Source organism: Anomaloglossus baeobatrachus, chromosome 8, assembly GCF_048569485.1.
Source record: "Anomaloglossus baeobatrachus isolate aAnoBae1 chromosome 8, aAnoBae1.hap1, whole genome shotgun sequence".
Lineage (NCBI taxonomy): Eukaryota > Metazoa > Chordata > Amphibia > Anura > Aromobatidae > Anomaloglossus > Anomaloglossus baeobatrachus.
In genome coordinates this window covers 39,782,822-39,802,033 of record NC_134360.1, presented here as the reverse complement: position 1 = coordinate 39,802,033, position 19,212 = coordinate 39,782,822, and the positions used below count along the sequence as shown (strand labels likewise).

The window sequence follows — 19,212 nt, the reverse complement described above, 5'->3', positions numbered from 1 at the left end:
TGAGGTGTTTTTCAGCAAATTTAACTCTAGCCTGTCTATTTTTGGAATTGATGAATGGTTTGCATCTAGATGTGAACCCTTTGTATTTACTTTCATGGAGTCTTCTCTTTACTGTTGACTTAGAGACAGATACACCTACTTCACTGAGAGTGTTCTGGACTTCAGTTGATGTTGTGAACGGGTTCTTCTTCACCAAAGAAAGTATGCGGCGATCATCCACCACTGTTGTCATCCGTGGACGCCCAGGCCTTTTTGAGTTCCCAAGCTCACCAGTCAATTCCTTTTTTCTCAGAATGTACCCGACTGTTGATTTTGCTACTCCAAGCATGTCTGCTATCTCTCTGATGGATTTTTTTTCTTTTTTTTCAGCCTCAGGATGTTCTGCTTCACCTCAATTGAGAGTTCCTTAGACCGCATGTTGTCTGGTCACAGCAACAGCTTCCAAATGCAAAACCACACACCTGTAATCAACCCCAGACCTTTTAACTACTTCATTGATTACAGGTTTACGAGGGAGACGCCTTCAGAGTTAATTGCAGCCCTTAGAGTCCCTTGTCCAATTACTTTTGGTCCCTTGAAAAAGAGGAGGCTATGCATTACAGAGCTATGATTCCTAAACCCTTTCTCCGATTTGGATGTGAAAACTCTCATATTGCAGCTGGGAGTGTGCACTTTCAGCCCATATTATATATATATAATTGTATTTCTGAACATGTTTTTGTAAACAGCTAAAATAACAAAACTTGTGTCACTGTCCAAATATTTCTGGACCTAACTGTATATAATGTCCCACCCCCCTGCATATTCTAAGCTGGCACCCTTTAGTGACTTTCATGTGGCACTAAAGGGTGCCTAGCCTTGTATTTAGCCAAAAAATAATTAAAAAAAAAAAAAAATTACGTGGGGTCCCCCCGTCTTTTGTAGCCAGCTAGGGTAAAGAAGACGGCTGCAGACCACAGCTGGCAGCTTCACCTTGGCTGGTAATCCAAAACAGAGGGCACCCCACACTGTTAATTTACATTAAATAAATAATTTAAAACAAAAAACGTGGGATCCCCCCCCCATATTGGATTACCAGCCTAGGTAAAGCGGACAGCTGAGGTCTGATATTCTCAGACTAGGGATGTCCACTGTTATTGGACACTCCCCAGCCTAAAAATAGCAGGCTGCAGCCGCCCCAGAAGTGGCGCATCCATTAGACGTGCCAATCCTGGCGCTTTGCCCCAACTCATCCCGTTGCCCTGGTGCGGTGGCAAACGGGGTAATATATGGGGTTGATGCCAGATGTGCAATGTCACCTGGCATCAAGCCCTGGGGTTAGTGATGTCACGCGTCTATCAGATACCCGACATCACCAACCCAGTCAGTAAGAAATAAAAAATAGACAACAAAAAAAGTTTTATTTGAAAAAACACTCCCCACATTCCCTCTTTCACCAATTTATTGACAAGAACAATCAAATCCGGGTCCGACGTAATCCAATAAGGGGGGGGGGAGAGGGGGCCCACGGCGATCCATACCATAGTCTCTGTCCCAGTAAGTGAAGAACAGAAGGTTCCCCATTGGCTGGGAGAGCAGTGCAGTAACCTGAGCTAACATCAATAGGTCAGCCCAGGTCACTGCAGGGGATGCCGAGCGCTGCCATCAGGAGGTTAGATGAGATCATTACCTGCAGTGATGATCTTCTGCAGTCCTGCCATCAGCGCTGTCACTGCCTTCTATGCCCGCCGTGTTCTCAGCAGTATCGCGAGAGCCCGTGACGTCACCGCTAGTGACAGTCTCTGGCCGCGGGTATAGACGGCAGTGACATCGGTGACGTCAGGAGGCAGGAGATCGTCACAGCAGGTAATGATCTCATCTCACCTCCTGACAGCAGCGCCCGTCATCTCCTCGGCTGCATGCACTGCAATGTGTCAGTGTCTGCCTGTGCTGCAGCGTGACAAGCTGCTGATACTGCGGGCAGACACTGACACACTGCGGGCAGACACTGACACTGCTGTGCTGGCAGCGGCGGGGCTGGAGCGGGACACAGACTGCACGGGCACCTGGAGGTCACACGGAAGCGCTTCTGTGCGGCGTCCAGGGAGTGTGATGTGTGTGTTTACTCTGCTCCGCTTCCTCTTCTGTCATAATGACATCACTTCCTGCAAAACCGCAGGCAGTGATGAACATTACCGAGGGTAAATCGCGGCTATACCGGGGGTATACCGCACATCATTTGCTACCTGCGGTATACCCCCGGTATTTCGCGATTACATTACAGTGAATGGAGTGAAATACCGCAGGTATCTACGGAAAAGAAGTGACATGCACATTTTCTCAAGAAATTTTCTCAAGAAAATCTTCACAAAGAATTTTCTTGAGGAAAAAAACGCAGTGTGCGCACAGATATTTTTTTTTCCCATAGGTTTTGCTGGGAAATGTCTGCAGGAAGAATACAAACATTTCTCAAGAAATTTCCGCAGCAAAACCGCGGGTAAATCCGTGGGTAAAAACGCCTAGTGCGCACAGGGCCTTAAACAGATTTCTAAACTTTGTTTCTGGGCGCTCTGATGGGGAAAGATAAGCGGCGCCGCCATTTAGGGTTTGGGGAAAGGCCTCGGGTCGCAGGAATGGATGCACATAATATTCTCAGATCATGGAGAAACTCTAACCTCTTCCCCCTCCCCTCAAAAAGTTTGTGTCCCCCTCACTTTGTAAATATTCTTATTTTTTGTTTTTCATGTTGTAGGTTCGGATTCAGACACAGGTGAAGCCGGGCCCGGGGCAGACCCCTCTGTACTCGGGGACCTTCGACTGCTTCAAGAAGACTCTTATAAATGAGGTATGGTCCCTATGGCCATCATGTGGCCCCCAGCTTCTTACATGAAGGACGGTCCTGTCTATAGGGGTCTCTGAACCCCAATCTGTACCCCTACCAGTAACTGGTGCCTCATGTGGCTTCATGCAGTAACTGCGGCATTATAGGAAGATGTCGCCGCTTATCATTGTCTCGGAAGAATGGATTCTTTTATTGTTTGCCAAATATTTTGGATAGTGTATGCAATTTTGCAGTTTACTGCATAATAAAATGTTCCGGCGTTCTTGAGATATTAACATTTTTTTTTTTTTGTTAACATCTTGTTGCCTTGGAGACCGATGACCGCTGCAAGGAAGGAGAATATACACTGGGCTTACAATCTTACTCTTGGGCTTGTAAGCACTGTTATGAAACTGGCTGGGATCTCTCTGTTAGGCCCCTTTCAGACGTCCGTGTTTCAGGTATGTGTGACATCCATTTTTTACACGGATGCCACCCGTACCCATGTTATTCTATGGTGGTACTCACACGGTCGTGTTTTTCACATGGACCGTATGGCCCCGCATGCGCACACACTGAGACATGTCCGTTTCTTCTCCGGCAGTATGGCTGTCACACGGATCGCACACTGATGTGATCCATGTGACACGTACCGGAGAAAACACGCGTCTTTGAAATAAAAAGGTTTTCTATATTCACCTGTATCCAGCGCTGTTTTCTTCTGCTCTGCTGCCTCCTGCTTCTGACCCCCGCTCATTATATTCATTGATTATTCACTGCACTGAGGATCTGGAAGCCGGAGCATCGCCAGTGACAGGTGAGTATTCAGCAAGCAGTGTGTGTGCAGTGACGTCCAGGAGGTCGCCAGAGTTCCCAATGAACGCCGATGAATCCGTGAAGTCACCCACTATTGAGGGGGTGTTATCAGGAGGTCATCAGAGTTCATTGGGAACTCTGATGACCTCCTAGATGTCACTGCACAGACAGTGTTTGCTGGATACTCACCTGTCACTGGCGATGCTGTTCCCCGCGATGCTCAGGCTTCCAGATCCTCAGTGCAGTGAATAATCAATGAATATAATGAGCGGGGGTCAGAAGCAGGAGACAGCAGAGCCGAAAAATCAGCGCTGGATACAGGTGACTATAGAAAATCTTTTTATTTCAAAGACTCGTGTTTTCTCTAGTACATGTCACATGCGTGACACACATATGACCATACCGATGCGTGTGGCTCGTACCTGATTAAACACAGACGTCTGAAAGGGGCCTTACCTCCTAATTTTGGCCTGTGTTTATAAGCTAGACCGTGTCAGTGGTCGGTCTCCTAGGCAACAAACTGTAAACAAAAGGACATAAGTGTTAATATCTCATTATTGATTTATTTTTTATAAGTAATAAATTGCAAAAGTACTTGTGTTTACAATCATTATCCGACCTTATCTATCTATGAAGATTAAAGGAACAGCTGTTGGGTTTAGGGGATGTCTGCACTATGCTAATGTGGGAGCAATCACGGGGGGCTTTCATTATCTCCCCCTGCCAATAAGGGAAATATAATATTTATTCATTTATATAGCGCTGTTAATTCCACAGCGCTTTACATACATTGGCAACACTGTCCCCATTGGGGCTCACAATCTAGAGTCCCTATGTGTATGTTTTTGGAGTGTGGGAGGAAACCGGAGAACCCGGAGCAAACCCACGCAAACACGGGGAGAACATACAAACTCCTTGCAGATGGTGTTCTTGGTGGGATTTAAACCCAGGACCCCAGCGCTGCAAGACTGCAGTGCTAACCACTGAGCCACCACAAGACTGCAGTGCTAACCACTGAGCCACCGCGAAATATGGCAGCAGTGCTAACCACTGAGCCACCGCGAAATATGGCAGCAGTGCTAACCACAGAGCCACCGCGAAATATGGCAGCAGTTATCAGAAAGGATTGCTGGAGATAAGCGGAATACATAGTAACTGATGGACGCTTATCCCTGCAGAGATAGCCCATCCTGGTGTAATGACTTCTGTCTTCTCCAGGGAAGTAACTCTCTACTTATCATTTTTGCTTCAGGGAGTCAAGGGTCTGTACAAGGGGATGGCGGCCCCCATCATCGGGGTCACCCCAATGTTTGCAGTTTGCTTTTTCGGTTTTGGTCTTGGGAAGAAACTCCAGCAGAAGCATCCGGAAGAAATTCTGACGTAAGACACGGACTTTGCTACTTTTTAACTTTAAGGGAATATAATCATCTGATGTTTTCATCGTTCAGCAGCGACTTTCTCCTCCCGTCACTTCATGAATATAATTGCTGCTAATTAATGTTTAGTTATTATAATGAGGCACCTGACAGCCTTGTAAAGAACGCAGCAGGTTTATTGGCAGAGCGTGTCCAGTATAACATTGTCCACCGACCAGACCTAACAAAGCACCCACCGGCCTAATGTGTGGGACCCTCTGAGATAGCAAGGTTTGGACTCTGTCACCTTCCTATCATAGCTGCGATATTCTGCATAGCACCCTTTTGTCATAGCTCTGTCGTTCTGTCCGTTTCCTGTGCTCTTCCCGCCCCGGAGTCGTTCTGTCCGTCTCCTGCGCTCTTCCCGCCCCGGAGTCGTTCTGTCCGTCTCCTGCGCTCTTCCCGCCCCGGAGTCGTTCTGTCCGTCTCCTGCGCTCTTCCCGCCCCGGAGTTGTTCTGTCCGTCTCCTGCTGCGCTCTTCCCGCCCCGGAGTCGTTCTGTCCGTCTCCTGCTGCGCTCTTCCCGCCCCGGAGTCGTTCTGTCCGTCTCCTGCTGCGCTCTTCCCGCCCCGGAGTCGTTCTGTCCGTCTCCTGCTGCGCTCTTCCCGCCCCGGAGTCGTTCTGTCCGTCTCCTGCTGCGCTCTTCCCGCCCCGGAGTCGTTCTGTCCGTCTCCTGCTGCGCTCTTCCCGCCCCGGAGTCGTTCTGTCCATCTCCTGCTGCGCTCTTCCCGCCCCGGAGTCGTTCTGTCCATCTCCTGCTGCGCTCTTCCCGCCCCGGAGTCGTTCTGTCCATCTCCTGCTGCGCTCTTCCCGCCCCGGAGTCGTTCTGTCCGTCTCCTGCGCTCTTCCCGCCCCGGAGTCGTTCTGTCCGTCTCCTGCGCTCTTCCCGCCCCGGAGTCGTTCTGTCCGTCTCCTGCGCTCTTCCCGCCCCGGAGTCGTTCTGTCCGTCTCCTGCTGCGCTCTTCCCGCCCCGGAGTCGTTCTGTCCGTCTCCTGCTGCGCTCTTCCCGCCCCGGAGTCGTTCTGTCCGTCTCCTGCTGCGCTCTGCACGCCCCGGCGTTTCTCCGTGCGGCTGCTGCGCTCTGCCGGCCCTTGCGTTGTTCTCTGCGGCTGCTGCGCTCTTGTTGTGGCTGCTCTGGGTAATTACTCAGAGGACCGATTTTCCCCATCACAAACCTCGGCACTTGCAGCAAGACCTGATCTGGGCTGTACTAGGTTCATTCACTGACAGCAAGCAGGTATACTGTACAATCAGCTGAACCTAAAGAGACACATCAATGTGACTGTATCCAAATAGGCAAGAAAGAGTAGTAATTGGACCAAGATAGTCCCAGACTTCTTTCCCCAACTTCAAATGGCTGATAACAGAGAGCAACAGCATGTACAGAACAAGTAGGCTTTAATGTCCCATTAGTACAATATGTGACCTTAATACCTTGATCTTCCGGTTGCCCCTCTGTCTTAATTGCTGCTTTTCTAGGCATTGGATACTGGAGGGGCTTGTTCGTGGCACCCCTACCTCCGCCCTCCTGTGTAAGGTATGTGTGCCCGGCCATCAGTGTCCATAGTCTGTGCCCGTGTGTTCATGGTATCTGAACCATCACCCTCCGTTCTGCCCAGTACTAGTCCAGTCTTCTATGGACTGGATGCATTGTGATGCCAGCTTCTGCTTTTCCCTGCGACTATATATCTGTCTTGTTCTAGGTATCCCCAGCTGTTCGCGGCCGGCATGTTATCCGGGGTCTTCACGACGGCGATCATGGCACCTGGTGAGAGAATCAAGTGCCTATTACAGGTACGGAAAAGGCAAAATGCATCATGGGACATGTAGTTTTTGTTTGTCGTCCTGTAATTCCTTCTCATGGGCAGAAGATGGCGATGTTGTGCTTATCAATGAGGACCTTCTGCAGCCATAAGTGTCCCCATATATCGCACCTCTGCTATCATTAACCCCTTCCCCGTCCATGATGTACACTGGAGATCATTATTAGAGAACTCCGCACAATTTCCTAAATTTTGTGGTTATTGTGTAGTTCTATGTGATTATATGCTAACATGAGGAAACTAGCAGTGTTTTCTGCTCATTTCGTAAATTTAATTTATTGTAAAGCAGATAATAAAAATGTAAATGAGATAAATGAAAAAGAACACAGATCAAAATTAGAGAACACTTTCAGATCCCTGCACGTTATTGGTGTTAATTAAGGAAATTAGCACCAGGTGCCAGATTATCTGACAAACCCTATGTAACTGGCAGCCTAACTTTACAGTTTGCACTGACTTTGCAAAAATGGTGTGCTGTTCAAAAGTGACTGAAACCCTCTGGCAGCCGGTCATCCAGATGAAGGCCAAAGGAGTGACCCTGTCGGCCATAGCAAGAGAAGTTGGTCATTGCAAGTCTGTGATTTCAAGAATATTGCATCTTAACAACATCACAAACTCTTTCTAGTCCCCGAAGTAGGTCACCCTCGAAAGACAAACGCAAGAGAGGACAGGATAATGCGGAGATTTTCCATGGGTAATTGTTTCAGCACTGCAACTGGAATTGCTCACTAGCTCAGCACTAAACAGGGTAAGGATCTGTCTCGTCATACAGTGTCACGATGTTTAAGAGCATTTGGACTGAAAGCCCATTCTGCAGTGACCAAACCTTTCGTTAGCAGAAAGAATCACAAGGCTAGACTCACCTTTGGTGAGTATCATGTTGTGTGATCAGAGAAGTGGTCCACAGTTCATTTTAGTGATGAAAGCAAGTTTAATTTATTTGGGTCTGATGGGAAATATTATATTCGTCCACAAACTGGGGAAAGACTGAACCCAAAGTTTAAGAAGTCAGTGAAAGGTGATGGAGGAAGTGTTATGGTTTGGGGAATGTTTTCTGCAGCAGGAGTTGGACCTCTCGTACAGCTACATGGCAGAGTGAATGTAAGTGTGGATCAGAACCTTCTTCACAACATGCGGCTCCTTACTTGTGTTCATTACTCAATTTTCATTCGGGACAATGGCTCCTCTCACACAGCAAAACGGGGAAAGCAGTTCCTTTAAAACAATGAAATGGCAGCACAGAGTCCTGATCTAAACCCAATAGAAAACCTCTAAAAAAAAATCCTTGGTGACAAAGTTATGGCCAAGAAACCCACAACAGTCAAAGAACTGTGGAAGAGACTGGAAGAAGAGTGGACCAAAATCCCACCAGAGCAGTGTGAGAGCCTAGTGATGTCCTGTGGCCGCAGATGTGCTGAAGTCATTCACCGGTGCACGTCCTACTGATTGTACCTGTTGTTATCTGCAGAACATTTACTGATCATCTTTCTCTCTACAGTCATTGCTGTTCTCTAATTATGATCATCACGTTTTGAGCAAAATAAAGGTTTTATGTTAATAAACTTTGGATCTTTTGTCACACACTGTTCTAGTGGCATGGTGCACCCCTTACAAAAAACCTTCATATGTTGATCAATGTAGATTACATTATTTCTGAAAAAAGCAACTTATCATACATTGTTCTCTAATTTTGATCTCCAGTGTATATATCCGAGAGCGCATGTGTATGGAGCATGCTCAGTAGATGAGCCAGCACCATACACTATGGGTACCAGCTGAGTTATACCGTCGGCCTCTGCCCATAACAGCAGAATTTAACCACTTAAATGCTGCTATGGTTGTTTGCTAGTGGCATTTAAGTGATTTGAGCTCATTCTGGTGCCTATTGCGCCCCCTCTAAACCCTGCGGCACTATCTCTCTTTTAATCTTTTATGACTTGTTTAAGTTTTATGATTTTATCTCATCCCTTAAAGGCTTCATGGTCATAAATTAGAATCGTGAAGGCAAAGAATCGATTCATTGATCATGGCAGCGACTAAAGATAATGGCCGCCTCACCCCTACCTTACTATCCTGGACTGTTAGGTCCGAACCTGCTCGAAAATCTCTTTTAAATATGCTTTTATCTTTCAGATCCAGGCGGCCACTGGAGAAGTGAAATATGCCGGCCCCATGGACTGCGCCAAGCAAATCTACAGAGAGGCTGGAATCAGAGGGATATACAAGGGCACGGTGCTGACGCTCATGAGAGGTGTGTATGATGGGGAATCGCACTGCAATTATCGGTAAAAAACACCAGGGGGCGCCATCGCAGAGCCGGAGATTTCAGCCTGTATTTATACACCCGGATTTAGGGGGACCCTTCACTAATTATCGCCGCGGCACTTGGCGTTAGCATTGACAACCCCCTTTCTGCAGATAATGAGATTCGGGAGCGATATGCGACCATTACACTGATTAAATCCCACATCCTAATCAGAGTCACGGCTGCACAATTCTGTAAATCCGGGACGTAAATGACTTGATTCAAGGTCAGGCTGGCTTCCTGGTAGCTAATTGTATTCTTCATGCTCATCTGGAGCCATCCAGGGCCTGAGCCGCCTTCTCAGGTCTTTGCGCTGTAAAAAGGGGGTCCTAACACTTTAGCAACTGGGGGCCAGTGCTCCCGAGCAGAATCGGGGAAATTTTTAAGCTGCCTTACTAAACTCTTTTTTTTAAGGGGTATTCCCATCTTTATAAGATGATGGCGTATCACAAGGATGACTAGTGAGGGGTCTGACCTAAGGACCCACAATGAACCAAAAATGAAAGCGAGATCGCTATTGTTTGCGCAGCGGACCTCTGACCCCCGCCATCCCCCGGCCGTGCACAGAGCTGCTGTGCTGCCTGCTCCTTACTTTATGGCGGGAACGTATCAGGGGTGTCACAGTCCCTTTTATTATTTAGGATCTTTGAAGGTACAACAGATCAGACACCACTCGCTATTAAAGGGGGCTTTTCCGCTTTTGAAAGTTATCCCCTATTGATAGCATAGGGAATAACTTCCTAATCACTGGATGTCCAATCTTTGGGACCCCAACCGATCCATAGAACGAGAGGAAGAGGTGGAGCATGCACCCTTCAACTCTATTCATTGTTTATGGGACTGCCAGAGATGAGTATCCGGCCACCATGTAGACCAGGGGTCGGGAACCTTTTGTGGCTGAGAGCGCTATGAACGTCACATATTTTAAGATATAATTCCGTTAGAGCCATACTCACCGGGGGGAGCGGCGGTGGTGGAGCTCACAAGGTACCAGGAGGTAGGGTAAGCGATGCTGCGGGCATGGAGGAGGGGGTGTCGCGACTCAGGAGGGTCAGTGTTCAGCTAGTCGGCAATACTGCTGCGGGTTCTTGGCCTGTCAGGGCGGGCGCCATTGATCTGGTGGGCTGCTTTGAATCTCCCGCAGTTAACGAGATTGACTTCAAGAAAATGGCTGCGGCGCATGCACAAATCGATGCGATGGACTTCAAGAAAATGGCCACTGAGTCCTATCTGCGCACACACCAGCAGTCCACAGATCAATGCTGAAGGCCACCGCGACACCCCACGAGCCCGCAGTATCACCGACCCTGCGCCACCACTGCCACCCCGGTAAGCCATATGCGGTTTGTAAGACGCACCCCCATTTTTCCCCCAGTTTTGGAGGACAAAAAAAAAGTGCGTCTTACAAACCGGAAGATTTGTCTGCGAGACTGATGTGGCCATCAAAAGAGCCATAGGTTCCTGACCCCTGATGTAGACAATGAACGGAGCACAGGGGCACATGCTCCACCTCCTCCTCCTGTTTGGATTTTTGGGGGTTCCACCGGTCTAAGCCCACAGCGATCAGCCAGTTCTGTATAGGTGATAAATTTACAATCTTTGGAAGATGTGAACCCCCCACCCCTTTAAAAATTCTCTTTACTATCTGCATCTGGGAAAGCTGTGTGACCACTGACAACCATTGTAGGACCAATATATCAGCTTTCTCAGGCTCCTGAATGGCAGATCTGCTCAGTCAAGAAGCGATATATTATCAGTGGATGTATCAATCCTCAAGTAGGCAGCTTGGCCTCAGGGCTATAGAGAACGTGGGTGACCATCTCTGGGGTAGCCATGTTTGTGTTGGGTTTTCTATTGTCTGCTGTCAGTTAATGATTGTCTGCTGAACTTTGTGTCCTAGATGTGCCGGCGAGCGGAATGTACTTTATGACCTACGAATGGCTGAAGAATATCCTGACACCAGAAGGACACAGGTAATGACATAGCCGCTGCATAGGTGCGTTGGCTTTGCTTGGTGGACTAGAACCAGGGCGACGTATGGTCAGTGAGCTTTAAAAGATAAAGTGCCTAAAAGGGTTTGGGTGCCCACTGTGTCATCACTACATCCAAACAATGATGTCCCTTGAAGAAGGTGTTCATCTTTTGGAAAAATGAAAAATAAATAAAAAAAATATATATGTATATGTATGTGTTATGTATTTGGGTATTTATTTAATTAAAAATATGGCACCATTTGACTTCTATAGCATTCTTTGGTGCACTGTCCATTGCTGGTTGTAGTAATGAGTTAACGGAGAATCTGTCGGTGAGCTTGTTCTGACAATGTGATGGAGAGGTTGGAACTTTTGCTCCTGTCAGCTGTTTTATGACTGAGGCTGCTTTCACTCTACGTTTTTTTTAACATGCGTCTGTGAGGTAAATCCTGGGATATGAAGAGGAATTATGACTAGAAGTCATAATTGCTCTCATCACTCCCTGGCAGTGCCCCCCTCCCTTCTTGTGCTCAAATGTCCAGCATCTGTGAAGGTGTCACATCCCACTTACACCTCCAACAGCCATCTCCTCTGATATGGAGATGAGATGATGTGAGGACAATGGACCCAGGATGACTCCCTGCCGTCACCCTGTAACAAGAGTTGTATCTCATTAGCAAGGCTTGGAAGTAGCCAGACAGAACGACTCCAGTAAAAAATGGTTCATATCTCGCAAGCCATATCTCCGATAAATATGGCAACCATAAAAATGGTGTTTGCGCAGGCGGACGATGCTGGCACACCTTTTTTATGGAAGGGGGAGCTTGGGAAATACCCCAGGCGTGATATCAGCCATATGGGAACTCGTAGACAGGTCATGAGTCCCCTCGTTCTGTAGCTAAATTCATAACTGTCACAATGAGAGCATTGGCGTCTGCCTACGACGCTCCCAGGCAAAGTTATGGCCAATATCCCCTTTGCTGGATAATTCTGATCCATGCAGGGGGAGTGGCAGTGCTTCCCTGTGAGGTCACTAAGGTAGGAGGGGACCTGGATCTGCCCAGGTTGATAACCCTACTTCGGCCATTTTCCAGTGTTCTTCTGCTCGGGGGCCTGGTTGGGAAACATCTGTGGGAAGAATCCTAGAAACCTGGTCTACAGCGCCCCCCTGTGGCCAGACACACAAGGTAACTGATGTAATTGTATACCTGTTTGTAACCCATGCTTTATCTGTAACTGTACTCTGACATATGTATATTCTGTAGATTCCCTATTGTATATATTGTAGTTTCTAGTGTGCTTTAGGCTGATTAAATTATATAATTAATCTTGGGCTGTTCTGTTATCTCGATCTTGAATCCCACGTCTGGGTGTTCGGCTAATAGTTACCGTGAAGCGGTTGGTGGCAGCGAATTGTGCCAAGGATTATTGTGGGGAGGCCAGTGAGATTCGGGGAGATTTTATATATTCCGCCCGCGGAGGTCGGGGGAATATATACCTTACTCTCACCGGGGACCCTGCAATAATCGGCATAAGTAGTATAGCGGCCTCCTTGCTTATGGTCGGGCAATTCCATAATTGGCCTGACTATAAGAGGGGCGCTAGAGAGCGCGTCATGTGCTCTGTCTGTCGGGAGGTATAAAGGAGGGGTGACACCCCCTTGCTACCCCCCGATTGTGACGTACTGGTAGCCAGCGCGGGGGATTTCTGAGTGACCCCCCCGGTGGTTTGTGACATATTGGTGGCATAGCGGTGGGATCGAGATAATAGTGTGTGTGAGTGTGAGACCCATACTCCCAGACACTAAAGACTGCCTGCAGCAGCTGTGGCTGCTGGGGTCTTCAGACCAGCTCAACACTAGTGTGTCAGAGTGCAGATACTGTAAGGTGTGTGGAGGCATCAGGTGTCAGTTCTGTGTCAGTGACCAAAAGTCTGCAAGAATGGCTGATGGCACCAGGAGCAGAGCTATGCAACTGGCCAATGCTAAAGCAGGAGCCGAAGAGAGGGAGGACGGTGCTGTGGACAGCAATGAGGAGGTTGCCCACGAGTCCTCCAGGAGCTCGACGCCAGAAAACAGCTCTGCAGAGGACATTGCACAACCGGGCACTGCTGGACAAGATGAGGAGCAGCTCGCCCAAGGGTCCTCAACGAGCCAGATGCCAGCCCTCCGCTCTGCAATGGACAGTGAATCACCAGGCTCCGCAGCGGGCCGCAGATCACCACGTGCCATTCCACCGAGCCTGGGAGGCTCGGATAGCCTTCTTCAAATGGCTATGGCCCTACGCCAGGCTGGAGACCGGGAGGGCTACAAGGAACTCATGGCCGAGCGTGAGCGGCAAGCAGCGCGTGAAGAGCGCCAGGCAGAGCGTAACTACCAGCTGCAGCTAGCTCAGCTCCGGCCCTCATCAGCCACCCGTGACCTTCCAGACACCAAACTTCCAAAGGTCCGTGTTGAGGACTTCCCAGTGCTGGAGAAGGATGGAGACTTGGACTCTTTCTTGACTGCTTTTGAACGGACTTGCTTGCAGCATCATCTGAACAAGGACCAGTGGGCCAAATACCTGACCCCCCGTTTAAGGGGTAAGGCCCTGGATATCCTTGGGGACTTGCCTGCTGAGGCGGATCAGGGCTACGACACCATCAAGCGGGCCCTGATCCAACAGTACAACCTCACCCCGGAGTCCTACCGCAAGAAGTTCCGGACGCTACAGAAGGGACCAAAGGACTCCTGGGCTGACCACCGGCGGGCACTTGCCCGAGCTGCCGACCACTGGACCCAAGGCCTGCAGCTTTCCACCGGACCGGAGATCCTGGACTTGTTCATCACGGAGCAACTCTTGTGGAACTGCCCTGAGGATCTCCGCCAGTTCATCCGAGACCAGAAGCCAAAGGGATCCACGGCTACAGCTGCCCTGGCAGATGACTACACCAACAATCGGGCTCCTGAAGCCAGGAGAGCAGCCACCAGCAGCACCTGGAGAGGGGGTAAGATGAACTCTGCGACTGCCCCACCTGCCCCTAGACTGCAGGGGGTGTCCCCCTCAACTCCCCTCTCCAGGCCCGTGGCAGAACCAAGACGGTGCCACCAGTGCAACCTACCTGGACACTTCAAGGCCATGTGCCCTCAGCGTCCCAAGGCCCCGGCTCCGTCCCCGTCCCAAGGGCCGCCCAAGGTGTATTGTGTGGGTGGGGGTGGTGGTAGGTCCCTGGACAGCTTCCAACCTGTCACCGTCGGCCAGTCTGTGACCATAGGACTGCGAGACAGCGCCTCGGAGGTGACTCTGGTGCGGCCTGAGATGGTGTCCCCCCAAGACTTGATCCCTGGAAAAACCCTCGCTGTCTCCGGGATTGGAGGCATTGACCCGGCGCTGCCTGTTGCTGACATTTATGTGGACTGGGGCGCAGGGCGAGGGGTGAGGGAGGTGGGGGTAACTGATCGGATCCCTGCAAACGTGCTACTTGGGACAGATTTGGGGCAAATAACCTCCCAGTTTGGCCCCGCCCCAAAGGCTGAACCTTCAGCCAGTGCTGACGTGCCTCCGGACAATGTTAATGTGTTATCTATGAATGATGTAAGGGAGGAGGGAGTGAACTCTGATATTTCTGCTTGCACAGACACCATAGACACACACGCAGCTGCAGCTGTGACAGGGGAGGGGGTCAGAGAAAGGTGTGACAATGCCTCTACAAGTAACCAGCCTGTGAGCTGGGATCTGCTGCCCTCTGCAGGGATAAGCAGAGAGCAGGGTGCTGCAGGGGGAGGACCAGTGTGTGGGGTGGGGGCTACCACAGCAAATGTGGGGTCCCCAGAGATTTCACAGCGGGGTTCTGTTGCTGCAGGGGGGGAACAGGCAGGTGAGATTGGGGCCGGTCCAGGAGCGGAAGTGCTCCCAGGTAAGATCTCGGTGCAGGGTTCCCCCACAACCGGGGTGTCAGGAAGCCAGGTAGGTCTGCCTGAACCGGCGACTTGGTCAGGAACGGAGGAGGAGCAGGCACGACCCACGGTCGCAGCGGCTGTGGCCGCTGTCACCCGCAGTGGGAGTGCTGGAAGCCAAGGGGCCTCCCGGAGGTCCGATAGCTCTTCCCCTTCTGACCAAGTGGCAGCCGAGTCAGGTGGAGGCCAGGACACAGGTCCCGGGGGTACTGACCGAAGATGTGACAGTCTCGTCGATTCTGGCCACATCTAGTCAGGGGTTTCAGGCAGCGTTAGAAGCTGACGACAGCCTGAAAGCTCTAAAGGAGCAGGCGGCACAGCCTCCCTCGGACTCGGACCCGGAGCGAGTGGTCTGGGACCAAGGACGGCTGTACCGGGCCACGGTCCAGCAGGGTTCACCGGAGGCGTGGCCCAGGGACCGACAGTTGGTGGTACCCTATCCGTTCCGGACGGAGTTGTTGCGGATCGCACATGAGATTCCGATGGCCGGACACCTAGGGATCGCTAAGACCAAGGCCAGGTTAAACCAGCATTTCTACTGGCCAAAAATGGGGGCCGATGTGGCTGCCTACTGCCGTTCGTGTGAAACCTGTCAGAGAGTGGGGAAGGCGGGGCCACACCCCAAAGCCCCACTAGTATCTCTGCCAATCATCGATGAGCCTTTCAGGAGGGTGGCTGTGGATCTGGTCGGCCCGCTGGCCATCCCCAGCAGCTCCAGGAAACGCTTCATACTGACGGTAGTGGACTATGCCACCCGGTACCCAGAAGCAGTGGCCTTGTCGTCCATTCGGGCTGACAAGGTGGCCACCGCATTGCTGGAGATTTTCTCCCGAGTGGGTTTTCCCCAGGAAATGCTCACTGACCGGGGGACCCAATTCATGTCCCAGCTGATGGAGGCCCTCTGTAAGCAAGTCCAGGTGCGACATCTGGTGGCCAGCCCGTACCATCCACAGACTAATGGCCTGTGCGAGCGGTTCAATGGCACCTTAAAGCAGATGCTTAAGATGTTGGTCGACTCCCATGGGCGTGACTGGGAGCGGTATCTCCCACACCTGTTATTTGCTTACCGGGAGGTTCCACAGGCCTCAACAGGATTCTCACCGTTTGAGCTCCTGTACGGGCGACGTGTGCGGGGCCCCCTGGCTCTGGTGAAAGAGGCTTGGGAAGGGGATTTGGCCACCCCTGGAGTGTCGGTCATCGAGTATGTCATGTGCTTCCGGGACAAAATGCAGGCCTTGACGCAACTGGTACACGACAATATGGCTCAAGCCCAGGCCGATCAGAAGCGTTGGTACGACCAGAACGCTTGTGAGAGGACCTACCAAGTGGGTCAAAAGGTGTGGGTACTGGTCCCCGTACCACAGGACAAGCTTCAGGCAGCCTGGGAAGGCCCATACCTCGTGTACCAGCAGCTCAACCCTGTGACGTACCTGGTCACCCTGGACCCTGCCCGTGGAAGGCGGAAGCCCTTCCATGTGAACATGATGAAGGCACATCATGAGCGGGAGGCATGTGCGCTCCCCGTGTGCAACCTGCCCGAGGAGGGAGAAGCGGAAACCCTCTTGGATATGCTAGCCCAGGTTAGGGCAGGCGGATCCATTGAGGATGTGGAGGTTGGCCACCAGCTCTTGGAGGACCAACGGTCCCAGCTGTGGGCCACCCTACACCCCTTCCGGGGGTTGTTTACCAACCAGCCCGGAAGGACTGACTTGGCTGTCCATCACGTGGACACTGGGGATCATCCCCCGATCCGGCGTTCAGCATATCGGGTCTCCCTGGAGGTGCAGCAACACATGCGCCAGGAGATTGACGAGATGCTGGAGCTGGGGGTGATCCAGGCATCCAACAGCGCTTGGGCCTCGCCTGTAGTCCTCGTCCCTAAGAAGGACCGAACCACTCGGTTCTGCGTGGACTACAGGGGGCTCAATGCTGTCACGGTCGCCGATGCGTACCCAATGCCACGCATCGATGACCTGCTCGATCAGTTGGCCGGGGCTCAGTACCTGACCATCATGGACCTGAGCCGGGGATATTGGCAGATCCCCCTGACTCGCAAGGCCAGGGAACGCTCTGCCTTTATTACCCCATTTGGACTGTACGAGTCCACGGTGATGCCATTCGGGATGAGGAATGCCCCTGCCACTTTCCAGCGGATGGTCAACACCCTGCTCAAGGGACTTGAAGGGTACGCGGCCGCGTACCTGGATGACATTGCCGTCTTCAGTCCCACCTGGGAGGACCACCTAGAGCATCTAGCACAGGTGCTCAGGCGGATCCACCGGGCAGGTTTGACCATCAAGCCGGGAAAGTGTCAGCTGGCCATGAGCGAGGTCCAGTACCTCGGTCACCGGGTAGGTGGGGGAACGCTGAAGCCCGAGCCTGAGAAAGTGGAGGCCATCGCATCCTGGCCCACCCCCAGGACCAAGAAGCAGGTGATGTCCTTCTTGGGGACCGCTGGGTACTATAGGAGGTTTGTTCCATGCTATAGTAGCCTGGCAAAGCCCTTGACGGACCTCACCAAGAAGAAGCTGCCCTCTGCAGTCGATTGGACAATGGACTGCGAGACAGCCTTCCGGGCCCTAAAGGACGCCCTGTCCAGCCCGCCCGTGCTACAGGCAGCCGACTTCACGCGGCCGTTTGTAGTACAGACCGACGCCAGTGACTTCGGCCTCGGTGCGGTGCTCAGCCAGGTGGACTCTGCGAGCCAAGAGCACCCAGTCTTGTACCTGAGCAGGAAGCTGTTACCAAGGGAAGTGGCCTATTCTACAATGGAGAAGGAGTGCCTGGCCATAGTGTGGGCCCTGCAGCGTCTGCAACCCTATCTATACGGGCGCCACTTCATCGTGGAGACGGACCACAATCCCCTCAGCTGGTTGCACACCGTCTCTGGGACGAATGGGCGATTGTTGCGATGGAGCCTTGCGCTCCAGCAATACGACTTCACCATTCGCCACAAAAGGGGCCGTGACCACGGTAACGCAGACGGGCTGTCCCGACAAGGAGAGGTCGCGGACGGGCGCACGGGGGAACACCGGAGTGTGCTGCCCCCTAGCGCCCTAAAAAGGGGGGAGGTGTGAGGTAAATCCTGGGATATGAAGAGGAATTATGACTAGAAGTCATAATTGCTCTCATCACTCCCTGGCAGTGCCCCCCTCCCTTCTTGTGCTCAAATGTCCAGCATCTGTGAAGGTGTCACATCCCACTTACACCTCCAACAGCCATCTCCTCTGATATGGAGATGAGATGATGTGAGGACAATGGACCCAGGATGACTCCCTGCCGTCACCCTGTAACAAGAGTTGTATCTCATTAGCAAGGCTTGGAAGTAGCCAGACAGAACGACTCCAGTAAAAAATGGTTCATATCTCGCAAGCCATATCTCCGATAAATATGGCAACCATAAAAATGGTGTTTGCGCAGGCGGACGATGCTGGCACACCTTTTTTATGGAAGGGGGAGCTTGGGAAATACCCCAGGCGTGATATCAGCCATATGGGAACTCGTAGACAGGTCATGAGTCCCCTCGTTCTGTAGCTAAATTCATAACTGTCACAATGAGAGCATTGGCGTCTGCCTACGACGCTCCCAGGCAAAGTCATGGCCAATATCCCCTTTGCTGGATAATTCTGATCCATGCAGGGGGAGTGGCAGTGCTTCCCTGTGAGGTCACTAAGGTAGGAGGGGACCTGGATCTGCCCAGGTTGATAACCCTACTTCGGCCATTTTCCAGTGTTCTTCTGCTCGGGGGCCTGGTTGGGAAACATCTGTGGGAAGAATCCTAGAAACCTGGTCTACAGCGCCCCCCTGTGGCCAGACACACAAGGTAACTGATGTAATTGTATACCTGTTTGTAACCCATGCTTTATCTGTAACTGTACTCTGACATATGTATATTCTGTAGATTCCCTATTGTATATATTGTAGTTTCTAGTGTGCTTTAGGCTGATTAAATTATATAATTAATCTTGGGCTGTTCTGTTATCTCGATCTTGAATCCCACGTCTGGGTGTTCGGCTAATAGTTACCGTGAAGCGGTTGGTGGCAGCGAATTGTGCCAAGGATTATTGTGGGGAGGCCAGTGAGATTCGGGGAGATTTTATATATTCCGCCCGCGGAGGTCGGGGGAATATATACCTTACTCTCACCG

The 19,212-nt window shown here is 51.1% G+C and overlaps 1 protein-coding gene across 1 annotated transcript in view; it reads left to right on the top strand.

Annotated features, from left to right (window-relative positions):
- Positions 1–19,212, top strand: part of SLC25A20 (solute carrier family 25 member 20) — a 30,056-nt gene that overhangs the window by 2,012 nt on the left and 8,832 nt on the right. The window contains exons 2-6 of the mRNA XM_075321496.1: positions 2,732–2,824; positions 4,869–4,996; positions 6,734–6,824; positions 8,987–9,104; positions 11,059–11,131. Of these exons, the coding sequence (XP_075177611.1) occupies positions 2,732–2,824; positions 4,869–4,996; positions 6,734–6,824; positions 8,987–9,104; positions 11,059–11,131 (503 nt within the window). The remainder of the gene's footprint in view (positions 1–2,731; positions 2,825–4,868; positions 4,997–6,733; positions 6,825–8,986; positions 9,105–11,058; positions 11,132–19,212) is intronic.